Here is a 19,309-nt window from a genome sequence, read left to right as displayed (position 1 = left end):
CAATGTCTGTCAGTCACACTTCAGAATCCTTCACTGTACATTGGGGCCCCCATATCAGACTTGTCAGGGCCCACAGATGATTTCACAAGGCTGTAAAATGAAGATTCGAGGATTTACCTTCAGGTCCAAATATTCCAACTCCTTCTTCAGCTGAATGTAGGTGTCATCCGCCTCCGAGAGAAGACAAGACGTTACATAGAGGTCCCAGAGGGGCCCCGGGGCCAAATACACATCATGTATATACAGCATCTGTATACTGCCAGCTACACATCATTATATATATATATTACACACAGCATCTGTTAACTGCAGCTACACATCATAAATATATATATATATATACAGCATCTGTATACTGCCAGATACACATCATATACAGTGCCTTGCGAAAGTATTCAGCCCCCTTGAACTTTTCGACCTTTTGCCACATTTCAGGCTTCAAACATAAAGATATAAAACTGTAATTTTTTGTAAAGAATCAACAACAAGTGGGACACAATCATGAAGTGGAACGAAATTTATTGGATATTTCAAACTTTTTTTAACAAATAAAAAACTGAAAAATTGGGCATGCAAAATTATTCGGCCCCCTTAAGTTAATACTTTGTAGCGCCACCTTTTGCTGCGATTACAGCTGTAAGTGGCTTGGGGTATGTCTCTATTAGTTTTGCACATCGAGAGACTGAAATTTTTGCCCATTCCTCCTTGCAATACAGCTGGAGCTCAGTGAGGTTGGATGGAGAGCGTTTGTGAACAGCAGTTTTCAGTTCTTTCCACAGATTCTCCATTGGATTCAGGTCTGGACTTTGACTTGGCCATTCTAACACCTGGATATGTTTATTTGTGAACCATTCCATTGTAGATTTTGCTTTATGTTTTGGATCATTGTCTTGTTTGAAGACAAATCTCAGTCCCAGTCTCAGGTCTTTTGCAGACTCCATCAGGTTTTCTTCCAGAATGGCCCTGTATTTGGCTCCATCCATCTTCCCATCAATTTTAACCATCTTCCCTGTCCCTGCTGAAGAAAAGCAGGCCCAAACCATGAGGCTGCCACCACCATGTGTGACAGTGGGGATGGTGTGTTCAGGGTGATGAGCTGTGTTGCTTTTACGCCAAACATAACGTTTTGCATTGTTCCCAAAAAGTTTGATTTTGGTTTCATCTGAGCAGAGCTCCTTCTTCCACATGTTTGGTGTCTCCCAGGTGGCTTGTGGCAAACTTTAAACGACACTTTTTATGGATATCTTTAAGAAATGGCTTTCTTCTTGCCACTCTTCCATAAAGGGCAGATTTGTGCAGTATACGACTGATTGTTGTCCTATGGACAGAGTCTCCCACCTCAGCTGTAGATCTCTGCAGTTCATCCAGAGTGATCATGGGCCTCTTGGCTGCATCTCTGATCAGTCTTCTCCTTGTATGAGCTGAAAGTTTAGAGGGACGGCCAGGTCTTCGTAGATTTGCAGTGGTCTGATACTCCTTCCATTTCAATATTATCGCTTGCACAGTGCTCCTTGGGATGTTTAAAGCTTGGGAAATCTTTTTGTATCCAAATCCGGCTTTAAACTTCTACACAACAGTATCTCGGACCTGCCTGGTGTGTTCCTTGTTCTTCATGATGATCTCTGCGCTTTAAACGGACCTCTGAGACTATCACAGTGCAGGTGCATTTATACGGAGACTTGATTACACACAGGTGGATTCTATTTATCATCATTAGTCATTTAGGTCAACATTGGATCATTCAGAGATCCTCACTGAACTTCTGGAGAGAGTTTGCTGCACTGAAAGTAAAGGGGCTGAATAATTTTGCACGCCCAATTTTTCAGTTTTTTATTTGTTAAAAAAGTTTGAAATAACCAATAAATTTCGTTCCACTTCATGATTGTGTCCCACTTGTTGTTGAATATTCACAAAAAATTACAGTTTTATATCTTTATGTTTGAAGCCTGAAATGTGGCAAAAGGTTGAAAAAGTTCAAGGGGGGGGGGGGGGGGGCGAATACTTTCGCAAGGCACTGTATATAAACAGCATCTGTATACTGCCAGCTACACATCATATATATACAGCATCTGTATACTGCCAGCTACACATCATATATATATACAGCATCTGTATACTGCCAGCTACACATCATATATATGCTTAGTTTAGTTAGTTATTCCAGGTGGTGACTTTTTCTTGGCCAGGCAGTGTATATAGATGTATATAGATATATATATATATATATACTGGTGACATCATGCAGCAGATGGGGGGAAGTCGCCATGCAGAGGACGCCACGAAAATCAGCAAAAGCCAAACCTGGGGGAGAGATGGCGGGACGCGGGATACAGGGGCGGGGTTATAAAACAAGCGCTGTATACACAGCAGGTGGCACCAAGTAAAATGCAAGGTGAAAGAATATCTACCAAATACAGAGCAGCCTCCTTCTTATCCCATGTGAGATCTATAAATACACCCTCCCACATTGTCAGTGAGGGGTCCCGTGACTAGTAAGGATTGGGGGGGTCACATGACTAGTAAGGATTGGGGGGGGGGGGGTCACATGACCAGTAAGGATTGGGGGGGTCACATGACCAGTAAGGATTGGGGGGGTCACATGACTAGTAAGGATTGGGGGGGGGGGGTCACATGACCAGTAAGGATTGGGGGGGGGGGGTCACATGACTAGTCAGGATTGGGGGGGTCACATGACTAGTAAGGATTGGGGGGGTCACATGACTAGTAAGGATTGGGGGGTCACATGACTAGTAAGGATTGGGGGGGTCACATGACTAGTAAGGATTGGGGGGGTCACATGACTAGTAAGGATTGGGGGGTCACATGACTAGTAAGGATTGGGGGGGTCACATGACTAGTAAGGATTGGGGGGGTCACATGACTAGTAAGGATTGGGGGGGTTACATGACTAGTAAGGATTGGGGGGGTCACATGACTAGTAAGGATTGGGGGGGTCACATGACTAGTAAGGATTGGTGGGGTCACATGACTAATAAGGATTGGGGGGGTCACATGACTAGTAAGGATTGGGGGGGTCATGTGACTAGTAAGGATTGGGGGGGTCACGTGACTAGTAAGGATTGGGGGGTCGCGTGACTAGTAAGGATTGGGGGGTCACATGACTAGTAAGGATTGGGGGGGGTCACATGACTAGTAAGGATTGGGGGGGTCACATGACTAGTAAGGATTGGGGGGGTCACATGACTAATAAGGATTGGGGGGGTCACATGACTAGTAAGGACTGGGGGGTCACATGACTAGTAAGGATTGGGGGGTCACATGACTAGTAAGGATTGGGGGGTCACATGACTAGTAAGGATTGAGGGGTCACATGACTAGTAAGGATAGGGGGGGTCACATGACTAGTAAGGATTGGGGGGGTCACATGACTAGTAAGGATTGGGGGGGTCACATGACTAGTAAGGATTGGGGGGTCACATGACTAGTAAGGATTGGGGGGGGGGGGTCACATGACTAATAAGGATTGGGGGGTCACATGACTAGTAAGGACTGGGGGGTCACATGACTAGTAAGGATTGGGGGGTCACATGACTAGTAAGGATTGGGGGGTCACATGACTAGTAAGGATTGGGGGGTCACATGACTAGTAAGGACTTGGGGGTCACATGACTAGTTAGGATAGGGGGGTCACATGACTAGTAAGGACTTGGGGGTCACATGACTAGTAAGGATTGGGGGGTCACATGACTAGTAAGGATTGGGGGGTCACATGACTAGTAAGGATTGGGGGGTCACATGACTAGTAAGGACTTGGGGGTCACATGACTAGTAAGGATTGGGGTGGTCACATGACTAGTAAGGATTGGGGGGGTCACATGACTAGTTAGGATAGGGGGGGGTCACATGACTAGTAAGGATTGGGGTGGTCACATGACTAGTAAGGATTGGGGGGGGGGGGGTCACATGACTAGTAAGGATTGGGGGGGTCACATGACTAGTAAGGATTGGGGGGGGTCCAATGATATTTATGGGTTCTGTCTGCGCCTCGTTTTCTCGGATCCCAAAAATAAATGAAATCTCTGAAATTAATTTCCAGGAAAGGCCGCGGAGCGCCCCCTCGGGATTCCATCTCTCACATCGATGCCGGATGGCCGCTGCACTGCGGGTTTTACTCATTCAATCTGTAATGACGGCGGGGGGGTCATCTCAGGACGCGGCGTACCGCTGACTGTCCCCGCACTGGGGGGGGGGGGGGGTATTAAAGGGAAACTCCACCTAGAATTCCGAACAACTGCTGGCGATCCGAATCTTTATATTTTCTGGAGGACTCCACTGGTGACAACTCCTACCAGATACAAATTACCTGGGGGAAATCTCCCCATTGTGGGAGGGGCAGAGACACAAACTACTGGGGGAAATCTCTTCATTGTGGGAGGTGCAGAGACAAAAACTACCCGGGGGAAATGTCCCCATTGTGGGAGGGGTAGAGATAAAAACTACTGGGGGGAAATCTCATTGTGGGAGGGGCATAGACACAAACCACTGAAGGAAATCTTCTCATTGTGGGAGGGGCATAGACACAAACTACTGGGGGAAATCTCCTCATTATGGGAGGGGCATAGACACAAACTACCTGGGGGAAATGTGCCCATTGTGGGAGGGGCAGAGATAAAAACTACTGGGGGGAAATCTCATTGTGGGAGGGGCAGAGACACAAACTACCCGGGGGAAATCTCCACATTGTGGGAGGGGCAGAGACACAAACTACTGGGGGAAATCTCTTCATTGTGGGAGGTGCAGAGACAAAAACTACCCGGGGGAAATGTCCCCATTGTGGGAGGGGTAGAGATAAAAACTACTGGGGGGAAATCTCATTGTGGGAGGGGCATAGACACAAACCACTGGGGGAAATCTTCTCATTGTGGGAGGGGCATAGACACAAACTACTGGGGGAAATCTCCTCATTATGGGAGGGGCATAGACACAAACTACCTGGGGGAAATGTCCCCATTGTGGGAGGGGCAGAGATAAAAACTACTGGGGGGAAATCTCATTGTGGGAGGGGCAGAGACACAAACTACCCGGGGGAAATCTCCACATTGTGGGAGGGGCAGAGACACAAACTACTGGGGGAAATCTCCTCATTGTGGGAGGGGCATAGACACAAACTACCCGGGGGAAATCTCCACATTGTGGGAGGGGCAGAGACACAAACTACCCAGGGGAAATCTCCTCATTGTGGGAGGAGCAGAGACAAACTACTACAGGGAAATCTCCCCATTGTGGGAGGGGCAGAGACACAAAGTTAGGTCTTGTCAGACGTTGGCAGGGACAGTAGGGGGCGCTCTCTCATTGGAATACAGTGACAATGGGAGCGATGGGCAGGCATGCGGTGGGACACACAGTCAGATGAGCGCAGGGTGGGATGGGGCACCACAAACACTCCCAGCTGACCTGGTAGCGGGGGAAGGTCGGCTGATGCTGCTTTAGTTTGGCCATTGTGTAATTTCGGATTGTAGCCAGCTGGGCCTGGTGTCTCCTTAATCGAATGAGGAATAAAGTTATCTCTTCAGGCTGCAGGCATTCAGAACATTGTGAGAGGAGATTAGAGACAGGTCACCGCCAGTCCTCCCTCAGCGGCCAATCACACGGCCCCTGCGCCCAACTCTGCACCACCGCCACCCAGGGACTCAGAATGGGCTCAGTATTAAAGGGAAAGTTCTCTGTTACTGAGAGGAAGAACTGGACAGGAATTTGAAGGACATTTTTTAACAGAAACTACAAAATGCCAAAATAAGAGGATGAGGAAAAGCGCTTACCGACTGGCCATGTAAACTGGGGGCACTTACAGTGTGTGTCATATATCCCATGGACGGCATGGAGCGGCGATCCACGTGCGCTGCAGACTGGAGGGAGAAAAAACAAAGGTGGAGTGAGACGCCCCCTAGAGGGCGAGGCTGAGAACTGCATACAGAGACTAAAAACCTCCATAGGGGGTTCAGAGGCAGCAGTCGGACCTCCCAGCAATGGTGACCCCACATTGTATGTATACAGCAAGACACAACCCCCAATGCTCTATAGGAAATAGGGGGGTCCCCCACACCCCATTCTGTATATACAGCATGACACAACCCCTAATGCTCTATAGGAAATAGGGGGGTCCCCTAGACCCCATTCTGTATATACAGCATGACACAGCCTCCAATACAGTATGGGATCCTGGGGGACCCCAGTAATGCAGACCCCATTCTGTATATACAGCATGACACAGCCTCCAATACAGTATGGGATCCTGGGGGACCCCAGTAATGCAGACCCCATTCTGTATATACAGCATGACACAGCCTCCAATACAGTATGGGATTCTGGGGGACCCCTAACAATGCAGACCCCATTGTATGTATGCAACGAGACACGACCTTGATGCTCTATAGTATAATGGGGAGTCCCCCCACACCCCATTCTGTATATACATTGTAATACAGACTTCCCAATACAGTATGGGATCCTGGGAGAACCCCCAGCAATGCAGACCCCATTGTATGTATACAGCAAGACCTGGCCCTAATGCATTATAGGATAATGGGGGGCCCCCAGACCCCATTCTGTATATACATTGTGATACAGACTTCCCAATACAGTATGGGATCCTGGGAGAACCCCCAGCAATGCAGACCCCATTCCACATAGAGTGACACAGCCCCCCTGTTGTGGAAATTTTGATGGACATTTCCTTAGTTTAAATAGTCATTATGTCTCCCAGTGTCAAGTTTTACCGATAATCGCCATTTACAGTGATTGTCTCTTTAACTGTCATTGCAGGAAAGACTTGTTGGTGAAAACCTTCCATTGGATGAGATGGCACAATACTAGTAGCAGAGAGAGTCCATCGCACAGATCTATGTCTGCAGTTCGGGGCCCGTACTGCTGAGATATGTCTGCGATATGGAAATTCTTATTTTACCAAGATTAATAGAGGGCATCTTTTAGTCACATTCAGATCCGTGTGATTGAAACACTGCTACTATTGTCTTATACAGATAAAGCCTCATCAACTGGAACAATTAGAATGGCCACTGTCATATTTGGTTTATATATGAATCATGTATGATTGGACCCACTAACAGGTAATGGACTCATGTTTATGGATTGACATGAATGAACAATGAAAAGCCATGTGCTCCTTGTGGCAGTTGAGCCCTTTGTTCGCTCATTTATGGGCATGTACTCCACAGTTTCTATTGTGCTTTTTGAATGTATACGTGTCTGTGATTGGTGGTCTTGAAGCCACTCCCTGTAACTCCCTTTTTGTTCACTTGCTGTAAATAAACCAGCCCTGCCCTGAGACTCACATAGAACACACAGAGGACAGAAGACACAGGAAGCACACACACACAAGCTCACACAGCAGCTCACACAGCCATTTCATCCATGCAGACACACAGAAACTCTCACACACACACACACATCCGGAGAGAGACCTGGCAGATGGCATCAAAATGACCCAGCGCGTCTGTTCCTTTCTTTGTCGCCGAGCGATTGGTAAAACGTTATACAGGAGAGCGGTGCATTTGTACTTTTCAGTACAAGCTATTAATGGAGTTTGGTGTGTAATAATCTTCAGCGCACTGAAGCGGGTTTCTATGCTCCAAGCCCTATCAATTTCCACAACACCCCCCAATACAGTATGGGATCCTAGAGGACCCCCAGCAATGCTGAGCCCATTGTATGTATACAGCTAGACATGACCCTTAATGCATTATAAGATAATGGGGAGTCACCCAGACCCCATTCTGTATATACAGTGTGACACAGACCCCCCTATAATGTATGGGATCCTGGGGGGACCCCCAGTAATACAGACCCCAAACTAGAGCAGCTGTGCATAGTAACCAATCAGCTTCTTTCATTTTCGAAGCTTAACTGAATAATCTGAAGATAGAAGCTGATTGGCTGCCATGCACAGCTGCACCGGTTTTAGTAAATTCTCCCCATAGTGATACAAAATGTATCTAAACCCAAGAAGAAACATGTCACATATTGCAGCTGCGTTGTCACCCCGGGACTGCGTTGTTATCCTGGGACTGTGTTGTCACCCTGGGACTGTGTGTCACCCCGGGACTGCGTTGTCACCCCGGGACTGCGTTGTCACCCCGGGACTGCGTTGTCACCCTGGGACTGCGTTGTCACCCAGGGACTGCGTTGTCACCCAGGGACTGCGTTGCTGTGTGGTCACCCTGGGACTGCGTTGTCATCCTTGGACTGTGTTGCTGTGTTGTGACCCTGGAACTGTGTTGTCACCCCGGGACTGTGTTGCTGTGTTGTCACCCCAGGACTGCGTTGTCAGCCCAGGCTCTTACTGAGCAGATATAACAAAACACTTTCATTGGGATATATAACGGATGGGAAGAAGGGAGGTCCTTATTGGGATCCCACACTTTAGGGGCTCTACTGGGTAACGGCCATTGTTCTCATTAAGAGAAGGGATTCTTGTGTGGGATGGAGGAGTCCCAGGCCGGTCCTCTTTACCTTGACAGCACTGACATGGGTCTTCTGTGGTGATCCAATATAGGGGACATCAATGGCTCCCTCCTCCGGCTGGATGGTCAGCCTCTCTGCTGGGGTGTGGGGTCTTCTGGGAGGAAACATCTTGGGGGGGCCGGGCGGTGGGATGTCGGAGGGAGAGGGAGGGACAGACACACACCGCGGGACGTCTAGCATACTCTTGGCTCGGACGCGGTCTGTGGCGTCCATGGTGCCCATGTAGATCTGCCCGGTGGGGCTGCCATGTTTGAACTGCTGCCGCTGCTGCCACTCGTACAGCTGCCACACCATCCCCTCCTTGGTGGCCTTGCGTTCCTCGTTGGACATCTTCAGGTGGCTGACCCGGTCCTGGGCGTATTTGTAGTCGCTTGGCAAGTTGCGGTTGGGGGGTGGAGAGCCGCTGGAAGGGTGTCTGCTGGTCTTTGGCAAAGTCTGATACCTCTCCTGTTCTGTGCCGATGCTGAAAAGAAGAAGAGGAGGGCAGAGAGTGAGAGGTGAGAAGATTTACCCTGGAAGACACCCGCAACACCAAACCCAACCCCCGCAAAACCAAGCCCAACCCCCGCAACACCAAACCATACCCAACCCCAACAACACCAAACCATACCCAACCCCCGCAACACCAAACCATACCCAACCCCCGCAACACCAAACCGTACCCAACCCCCAGACACCGAAATGTACCCAACCCCCAGACACCAGACTGTACCCAACCCCCAGACACCAGACTGTACCCAACCCCCAGACACCGAACCGTACCCAACCCCCAGACACCGAACCGTACCCAACCCCCAGACACCAGACTGTACCCAACCCCCAGACACCAGACTGTACCCAACCCCCAGACACCAGACTGTACCCAACCCCCAGACACCAGACTGTACCCAACCCCCAGACACCAGACTGTACCCAACCCCCGGACACCGAACTGCACCCAACCCCCAGACACCAAACTGTACCCAACCCCCAGACACCAAACTGTACCCAACCCCCAGACAACGAACCGTACCCAACCCCCAGACACCAGACTGTACCAAACCCCCAGACACTGAACTGTATATCCAACCCCCAGACACTGGACTGTACCCAGGCCCCAGACACTGGACTGTACCCAACCCCCAGACATTTGACAGTACCCAGACCCCAGACACCGGACTGTACCCAGGCCCCAGACACCGGACTGTACCCAGGCCCCAGACACCGGACTGCACCCAACCCCCAGACACTGGACTGTACCCAGGCCCCAGACACTGGACTGTACCCAGGCCCCAGACACTGGACTGTACCCAGGCCCCAGACACTGGACTGTACCCAGGCCCCAGACACTGGACTGTACCCAGGCCCCAGACACCGGACTGCACCCAACCCCCAGACACTGGACTGTACCCAGGCCCCAGACACCGGACTGTACCCAGGCCCCAGACACTGGACTGTACCCAACCCCCAGACACCAGACTGTACCAAACCCCCAGACACTGAACTGTATATCCAACCCCCAGACACTGGACTGTACCCAGGCCCCAGGCACTGGACTGTACCCAGGCCCCCAGACACTGGACTGTACCCAGGCCCCCAGACACTGGACTGTACCCAGGCCCCCAGACACTGGACTGTACCCAGGCCCCCAGACACTGGACTGTACCCAACCCCCAGACAGTGGACTGTACCCAGGCCCCAGACACCGGACTGTACCCAGGCCCCAGACACCGGACTGTACCCAGGCCCCAGACACCGGACTGTACCCAGGCCCCAGGCACTGGACTGTACCCAGGCCCCCAGACACCGGACTGTACCCAACCCCCAGACATTGGACTGTACCCAACCCCCAGACACTGGACTGTACCCAACCCCCAGACACTGGACTGTACCCAACCCCTAGACACTGGACTGTACCCAACCCCCAGACACTTGACAGTACCCAGCTCCCATATACAACAGACAGTACCCAACCTGATCCCACCATACAATGTTTTCCTCTAAAACTGAATAACCAAAATTAGGGCCAAATCTGCAAGACCTCTTGCTGGCTTTACTTATAAAAAAAAAAAAATCACACACAATACCCCACGATGACTGCAGGTGGCGCTCTGTACCCAGAACTCATCACACATGCCATTTTACTTCCCATAGCAGTACCCATACACCGGAGACAGATGTCAGTGTTGAAAGTGAAGTAGTTGTGTATAAAGGCTCGTACACACTAGAAGAAAATCGGGCGAACATTTTGGTCCAAAGAATTTTCGCACGATTTTCGTATAATGTGTACAGAACTTTCTACAGACGATTCAGAATTTTTCTTACGAAAAATTCTCAAAGGGAGAAACTCCAAAATTTTTGTTGTACGGGAAAAAACGAACGATTTTCGTTTAATGTGTGCCGTTTTCGTACAATTTTTGTGCAAGAAAAATCAGAAAAGAAAGACTGCGCCTGATCAGAAACAACGAACAACAAAAAAAGCCTTTGTGGTACGAGAATTTCTGTACGAATTTTTCATTGTTTCCGATTTGCTGTGAAACAACGAGGAAAATCGGACAATTGTGAATCAGTACTGCTTGGACCTCGATGAAGAGGACATTCTCCGAAAACTTTCCCTGAAAAATTGTACGTTAGTGCAAATAAAAAAAGTATCACAGACAGTTCTCAATTGTCTAGAATACATATCATATACAGAGCTGTGAAAAAGTATTTACCCCCCCCCCCCTTCCTGATATTTTACTTTTTGCATATTTGTCACACTTCAATGATTCCGATCATTAAACAAATGTTATTTCACAAAAATATCCAGAGGAAATACAAAATTCAGTTTTTAAATGATGATTTCATTTATGAGGGGAAAAAAATCTGTCCAAACCGGCCTGTCCCTATGTGAAAAAGTAATTGCCCCCCTAATAACTGGTTCCAGCAATCCAGCATGTACGATAATTGGCCATGCGTCTCTCACATCGCTGTGGTGGAATTTTGGCGCACTTTTCTTTGCAGAATTGTTTTCATTCCGCCACATTGGAGGGTTTTCCAGCATGTGCGGCCTGTGTAAGGTCATGTCACAGCATCTCAATGGGATTTCAGTCTGGACTTTGACTAGGCCACTCCAAAACTTAATTTATTTATTTTAGCCATTCTGAGGTGTACTTGCTGGTGCGTTTTGGATTATTGTCCTGCTGCATAACCCAAGTGCGCTTGAGCTTGAAGGTCAGGAAGTTATGGGCGGACATTGTCCTTCAGGATTTTCTGGTAGAGCACAGAATTCATGGTTCTATCAATGATGGCGAGTCGTCTGGCCCCAGACCATCCCCCTACCCCCACCGTGTCTGACTGCTGGGATGATGTTCTTTGTATGATATACTGTGTTAGTTTTGCACCAGATATAACGGGACGCACACCTTCTAAAAAGTTCTACTTTTGTCTCATCAGTCCGCAGAAAATTTGCCCAAAAAGTCTTCGAGATAATCCAGATGTTTTTGGCAAATGTGAGACGAGTCTTTGTGTTCTTTTTGGTCAGCGGTGGCTTTGGCCTTGGACCTCTCCCATGGACGCCATTTTTTCCCAGTTTCTTATTGTTGATCCATGAACACTGACCTTACCTGAGGCCTGCAGTTCTTTAGATGATGTTCTGGCTTATTTTATGACCTCCTGGATGAGTCATCGTCTTGCTCTTGGAGTCATTTTGATCGGCCGGCCACTCCTGAGAAGATTCACCACTGTTCCAAGTTTTCTCCATTTGTGGATAATGACGCTCACCGTGGTTCGCTGGAGTTCCAAAGCCTGAGGACCCTTTCACACGGGGCGGATCCGTTTTGACAGACTCTGCTTGCCCAGTGGGGATCGCTCCACTGATCCCCGCTGAGCCGGCAGATGACAGGTCCATTGCTGCTCACAGTGCAGAGACGGACCTGTCAGAGTCCCGCTCTCATCTATGGGAGATCGGATGAAAACTGACAGCCTGTCCAATTTCATCCAATCCGACCTGCTGGACAGATGGCGAACGTATCGCCATCCATCGGTTTTCATCGGATCTTGTCGGATCGGATGCCAGGCGGGTGTCAGCGGGCACATGTCCACTGACATCCATCTCCCCATAGAGGAGAATGGGTGGCCCAATCAGGTCTGCCTGAAAAACGATTGGTCGGATCGTCTGAAAGGGGCCTTAGAAATTGCTTTGTAACCCTTTCCGTACTTTGTTTCTCTTCTCTTGAATTTCTTTAGATGGGGATGATGTGTTACTTTTTTAGATCTTTTTGTGCGCTTTACTATGTCAGACCGCGTCTATTTAGTTGATTTCTTGATTCAACAGGTCTGGCAGAAATCAGGCCTGGGAGTAGCAAGTAAAATTGAACTCAGATTTCCAAAACATGTTATTAAACGCAGTTCATTCATGATATACCGGGGGGGGATTACTGTTTCACATAGGACCAAGCAGGATTGGACAGATTATTCTCCTTAATAAATGAAATCATCATTTAAAAACTGCATTTCGTATCTCCTCGTGTTAGCTTTGTGTCATAGTAACATTTTTTTGATGATCTAAGTCTCCATTCACACTAGTCCGACTTGTCAGGCGACTTGGTCAGCCTGACAAGTCACGCACCGTCGCGTCCCATAGTGTAGTACAGGAACGGTTCTAATAGGAGCGACACAAGTCGCTACGACTTAGAAAAAGGGTCCTGTACTACTTCGGGGCGACCTGGAGCGACTTGCATAGACATTCATTGCAGGCGACTTCACAGGTCGCCCCGAAGTCGGATCCAACATAGTATGAACGGGTGAATCATTTAACCGCTTGCCATTTATGTACTTGCGGCGGTCAGCCCCGGCCAGGCAAAGTGACGTATATATATGTCACTAGCCTGTCACCGGCTTGTGAGCCAATAGCCTGAGGCGCGCGCCTGCCCCGGCTCGTTCACTAAGGAGTCCGTGCGTGTGACCGGCGGACCCGATGTCAGCCGGTCACACGGCGATCGTCGGTAGAGAGGGAGAAAGGCAGGCGGCTAATGTAAACAAGCCGCCTGTCATTCTCCCCTATGTAAAAATGGAGATCAGACGGTTCTACTATGTAGGACCGTTGATCTCTGTTTTTACAGTAGTAGCCATGTCCCATCACAGTTAGAAGCACGCCCCTAGGACACACTTAACCCCTCCCTCTCCAATAAAGTTAACCCCTGCCCTGCCAGTGTCATTTTACAGTAACAGTGCATATGTATAGCACTGATTACTGCAGTAATGTCACTGGTAACCCCAAAAGTGTCAAAAATGGCAGTCAATGGTCCGATCTGTCCGCCGCAATGTCGCAGTCCCACAAAAAAAAAAATCGCAGATCGCCGCCATTACTCGTTAAAAAAAAAAAAACACCAAAAATGACAAAAATCTTTCCCTTTGTTAGTAAACGCGATAACTTTTGCGCAAACCAATCAAAATACGCTTTTTGCTATTTTTTTACCAAACATGTAGCATAAAACAAATTGGCCGAAAATGTTAAAAAATTTTGATTTTTACATTTTTTTTTTTGGGGAATTTCATATAAAAAAAATGTGAAAAATATTGTTATTTTCGCAAAATTTACGCTCTTTTTTTGTTTATAGCGCACGATCAAAAAATCGCACAGGTGATCAAATACCACTAAAAGAAAGCTCTGTGGGAAAAAAAGGACGTCAAATTTGTTTAGGTACAGCGTCGCACGACCGCGCAATTGTCCGTTAAAGTCACGCAGTAAAAAAAAAAACGCAAAAAAACCCCTGGTCAGGAAGGGGGTAAAATCTTCCGGGTCTTAAGTGGTTAAATGTGACAGATTTGCAAAAAACAAACAAACAAAAAAACTTAGTTTTTAGGGGGCAAATACTTTTTCACAGCACTGAACAATACCCCACATTGACTGCAGATGGCGCTGTGTACCCAGAATACAGTTCACAGGTGGTATCAGCTGCTGGACGCTCCCCAATTTCATTTCTGGACTAAACAGTTTAGTGAGAAAATTCCTCACAGACAGGAAAGGCCAGTCTGTACATTTCCCTTTCTCCTAATACCCCTCAGTGACTGCAGGGGGCGCTCTGCACCCAGATTGCTTATCTCCTAATTTTTGTTTAATAAAATTCTTGCAATCAATAAGCATAAAATCAATATACATAAATAAATATATACATATTTACATGAAAAGGGGGGGAAAAATACATAGCAAATTCTGCTCTCAAACAAAGACTGCCTTTACAGCAAAAGCAAAACTCACATCATGAAACACATCATTACCGGGAAAAATAATCTTAGTAAGACTCACACCACCACACCAGACATCCAACCTGCGAGGTCAAGAAACAAAACCACCCCCATTATGCATGCAGTCCTTCTTCAAAAATGAAGATATTAACCAACAAAGTCTAAGGGCGTGAAAGAAATAGCATAGGAAAAAAGCTCCTCACCCAGAGATGGACAGTTCACCAAAGGCAGGTCTGATATTCCTCCACGCCCTTATCCAGACCGCTCCAGGCTCCCTGCCCTTCTCAAGACCCCAAATCTTCCTAACCTCCCCCAGAATATCGTACACCACCACCTCGACAGGGAGGACTTTCTTCCGCAGGGTAATCTGGCACCGTGCATTCCACGTGAAGTAACGGACAACTATACTAACTAGAAAAAGTGTATCCAAATCAAAATCCCAGTGAGTCGGGAATGCCCCGTACACCCACTCCGCATAACTCATGCGATAGAGAAAGGGGATGCCTAGAGCCCTCCCCACCCTTTTATACACCTCTATGTTAAAGGGACACTGGAGCAAAAAGTGGTCCATAGACTTCACTTTACCAACACACTCCGCTCTAGGACAATCCCGATCATCCACAGGGCGATCCTTCAGGTTCCCTCTCACATAGAGCCTTCCATGGAAAGCGAGCCAGGCTTGATCCCTAAACTTCAAAGGGATTCTTCCCAAGTTATTTAAACGCAACCCCTCCCTCATTACAGGGCCTGGGCAATCCCTTATTAAGGTCAGTGACACACTGAAAGCAGAGCCCAAATTCCTCTTTTCCAGAAGCTTCCTGGGGAGGGACTTGATATCCCCCACTGTCCCCTGCCACTGCATAAGTATTTTCAGACACGGGGCAACATAAGCCGGAAGCTTGCCACGTCGGACTCTTCCCAGCATTGCAGAAAAGGCCTAAACCAAGATTGAAAAATACCCACCCATCCCGGCGGGGTCTCTGCGAACATATTACCAAGATTATACTTTAAAAAGAGCAGAGAAAATAAAATCATAGGGTTGACCATTCCTAGACCACCCTCCCGCCTGGACAGGTAAGTTACATCGCGTTTGATCAGGTTCAGCCTATTTCCCCATAACAGTTGGAAAAAGCAGCTGTACACCCTTGCATAGAGAGATTCCGGCAAGATACAGACAAAGCTGACATATAAAAAGATTGGGATCAGGTAAGTTTTAATCAAGTCAACCCTTTCCCTCAAGAAAAGTTTCCATTTTTTCCAGCTTGCTACTTTGGCATTGGCATTCAACAATCTACTTTCCCAATTTCGATGACCATAGTCACCAAGACCAAATTTGATGCCCAACACTTTAATTTCCTGCTGGGGCTCTGGGAAGGCATCCGGAAGTTCGAAGCTTTCACCCTCCTCACCCATCCAGAAAACTTCACTCTTTTCATGATTGATTTTAGAGCCAGAAGCTTCAGTGTACTGCTCTATCACAGAGACCACCTCCTGCGCCTCCTCCTCTGCTTATGAATGCTTATCTCCTAATACCCCTCAGTGACTGCAGGGGGCGCTCTGCACCCAGAGTTCAAATCTCCTAATACCCCTCAGTGACTGCAGGGGGCGCTCTGTACCCAGAATGCTTATCTCCTAATACCCTGCAGTGACTGCAGGGGGTGCTCTGCACCCAGAGTTCAAATCTCCTAATACCGGAGTGACTGCAGGGGGCACTCTGTACCCAGAATGCTTATCTCCTAATACCCCGCAGTGACTGCAGGGGGCACTCTGTACCCAGAATGCTTATCTCCTAATACCCCTCAGTGACTGCAGGGGGCGCTCTGTACCCAGAATGCTTATCTCCTAATACCCCTCAGTGACTGCAGGGGGCGCTCTGTACCCAGAATGCTCATCTCCTAATACCCCTCTGTGACTGCAGGGGGCGCTCTGTACCCAGAATACTTTTCTCCTAATACCCCTCAGAGGACTGCAGGGGGCACTCTATACCCAGAATGCTCATTTCCCAATACCCCTCTCAGTGACTGCAGGGGGGCTCTGTACCCAGAATGCTTTTCTCCTAATACCCCTCAGGGACTGCAGGGGGCGCTCTATACCCAGAATGCTTATCTCCGAATACCCCTCAGTGACTGCAGGGGGCGCTCTGTACCCAGAATGCTTTTCTCCTAATACCCCTCAGGGACTGCAGGGGGCGCTCTATACCCAGAATGCTTATCTCCGAATACCCCTCAGTGACTGCAGGGGGCGCTCTGTACCCAGAATGCTTCTCTCCGAATACCCCTCAGTGACTGCAGGGGGCGCTCTATACCCAGAATGCTTATCTCCTAATACTCCTCAGTGACTGCAGGGGGCGCTCTGTACCCAGAATGCTTATCTTCCTATACCCATATTTGTGGGGTAGATGAGACAAGTCTTACCTCTTGCCATCTGCCTTCTGGATCTTCACCCACTGCTCCACCTGGCCCATCGCACTGCGCCTCTGCACATGTTTCTCCGGCTCGGCTCTGGACACGAAGCCCCTCTTGTAGGTGTCGGCCCCGTTCTGCTCCATGGGACTGGTGTTGGTCCGGAAGGAAGCCGGCAAGGTCCCGTTCCTCTCCAGGGTCTGCGGCTGAGGGGCCTGTGGGGGCGCATATCGGTACCTTTTGGAGAAATCGGTAAACGCAGACTGCCGGTCACTGTAGAGAAAAGAATTCTGCGCTTTCCCTCCATTGGCGTTGATGGTGTTTTTGTGGGCGACGAAGCTCTCGCGGTCAGGGCCATTTCGGGAACGCTCTGGTTCCTCCAGATCCCGGTAGTAGTAATCCTTGTCTATCCGTTCCTTGAAGCGATCCTTATCCCCGCCCTCTCGCTGGCGTGCTTTGTCTCCGCCGGTCCAATTAAGTTCCTTAACCGGCTCCCGCTGGCGCTCCTTGTCTCCGCCATTGTGATAGAGGTCCTTATTTGCCACCTGCCGATAGCGTTCTTTGTCCGCCGCCGCCCGATGGTGTTCTTTGTCCGCAGCCGCCCGATGGCGTTCTTTCTCTGCCGTCTCCCAATGGTGTACTTTGTCCGCCGTCTCCCAATGGCGATTTTTCTCCGCTGTCTCCCAATGGCGTTCTTTGTCCGCCGTCTCCCAATGGCGTTCTTTGTCCGCCGTCTCCCAATGGCGTTCTTTGTCCGCCGTCTCCCAATGGCGTTCTTTGTCCGCCGTCTCCCAATGGCGTTCTTTGTCCGCCGTCTCCCAATGGCGTTCTTTGTCCGCCTTCTCCCAATGGTGCTCTTTGTCTGTTGTCTCTCGATGGGGTTCTTTGTCTCCGGTCTCCCGATGGCGTTCTTTATCTGCCGTCTCCCGATGGTGCTCCTTCTCACCTTCTTCCCGGTAGCCATCTATGAGTCCCACATCGCGGTTCTGGTCCTTCTCTCCGGAGTTGCGCCGTGGCTCCTCTTTCCAGGACGCCGGCGGCTCTTTGGGTTTGGGTTTGGAGTAGCTGCTCCTCATCTGGACCGTCTTCGGCTGGGGAAACTCTTTGAAGGACTCGATGTGGTCGTTCACCGGGACTTCCGGCCATTCCATGTCAACAATTTCCCTAAAACATGGAAAAATATTTCTATTAGACAAAACAAAAAAAAAAGTATTTCTAAGACAATAATTGAAGCATTGGTTGACATTCGGAGAAATGTCATCACCTCCACCCCCTCCCCCATCTATCCCATCTCTCTCCCCATGCGGTGAGTCATGGCGGTCCCTCTACGGAGTCAATGCGGACTTTGGATGAGGATAGTGCTGAGCTCAGGACTCACATCCCCCGTCAGAGAATGAATCCTCAGCTGACACAATCCGGGATTCTGCAGACTCCGCGGACGGGTTAGAGACCCCGCGCTCTCCGCAGCGCTCCCCGGATCTGCAGCATTTCACAGGCCGATCGATAAAAGACGCGGCACAATGTCAATTAACAGCCAGCGTCAGTAAATGAGGAATAATCAGAAAATCGAGAAGCAATCTGCAGATCGGGGGAGGGTGAGACTGCAGGAGATAAAGCGGAATCCGGAGGACGCCATGTGATATCAGGAGCCCGATAGGAGGAAGCGATAATTCTCCACATTCCCGCCGGACAATCACCAAGGGGGGGGGGGCAGACAGGGAGAATGTGGGGGGGCCATAAAATGCCGGACAAACTATTCAATCCAATTCCCCCCCTTAGAGTTCAGCAATGGCGGTTCTCATACCACAAAGAGTCCATTATAATATTATCAATAAAAATCAAATCTAAATCATTTGCTGATTTTTATCTATTGTGGCAACTGCTGATTGGTGTCTATCTTCTGCAGCGCTCAACGCGTTTCACCTTATATTGGACAGTGTGAAGCATCCCTGCTATTGGGGACTACAAGTCTCAGCATGGTCTCTCTGCACTGTTGAGGGCTACAAGTCTCAGCATGGTCTCTCTGCAGTGTTGGGGACTACAAGTCTCAGCATGGCCTCTCTGCACTGCTGGGGACTCCAAGCCTCAGCATGGTCTCTCTGCACTGCTGGGGACTAAAAGTCTCAGCATGGTCTCTCTGCACTGTTGAGGGCTACAAGTCTCAGCATGGTCTCTCCGCAGTGTTTGAGACTTACAAG

The 19,309-nt window shown here is 49.0% G+C and overlaps 2 protein-coding genes across 7 annotated transcripts in view; both read right to left on the bottom strand.

Annotated features, from left to right (window-relative positions):
• PLEKHA7 (pleckstrin homology domain containing A7) overlaps positions 1-17,405 on the bottom strand; it is a 72,913-nt gene extending 55,508 nt beyond the window's left edge. For 2 of the 6 annotated variants that reach the window (XM_082269861.1, XM_082269863.1), the window contains exons 1-5: positions 17,124-17,405; positions 8,491-8,965; positions 5,781-5,867; positions 5,416-5,535; positions 118-171 (exon numbers count right to left, since the gene is read on the bottom strand). In XM_082269861.1, coding sequence (XP_082125987.1) covers positions 118-171; positions 5,416-5,535; positions 5,781-5,867; positions 8,491-8,965; positions 17,124-17,257 — 870 coding nt within the window. In that variant the 5' untranslated portion in view covers positions 17,258-17,405. The remainder of the gene's footprint in view (positions 1-117; positions 172-5,415; positions 5,536-5,780; positions 5,868-8,490; positions 8,966-17,123) is intronic. The other 4 variants (XM_082269862.1, XM_082269864.1, XM_082269865.1 and 1 more) reach the window with 4 other exon arrangements.
• The window catches only part of LOC309565555 (uncharacterized protein), a gene marked incomplete at its 3' end in the record, with an annotated part of 83,045 nt that continues 81,117 nt past the window's right edge, over positions 17,382-19,309 (bottom strand). Inside the window, exons 8-9 of the mRNA XM_082270512.1 lie at positions 17,458-18,296; positions 17,382-17,401 (exon numbers count right to left, since the gene is read on the bottom strand). Of these exons, the coding sequence (XP_082126638.1) occupies positions 17,382-17,401; positions 17,458-18,296 (859 nt within the window). The remainder of the gene's footprint in view (positions 17,402-17,457; positions 18,297-19,309) is intronic.

Source organism: Pelophylax lessonae (genome assembly GCF_965119305.1).
Source record: "Pelophylax lessonae genome assembly, chromosome: 10".
Classification (NCBI taxonomy): Eukaryota; Metazoa; Chordata; class Amphibia; order Anura; family Ranidae; genus Pelophylax; species Pelophylax lessonae.
This window is presented reverse-complemented; position numbering and strand designations above follow the sequence as displayed.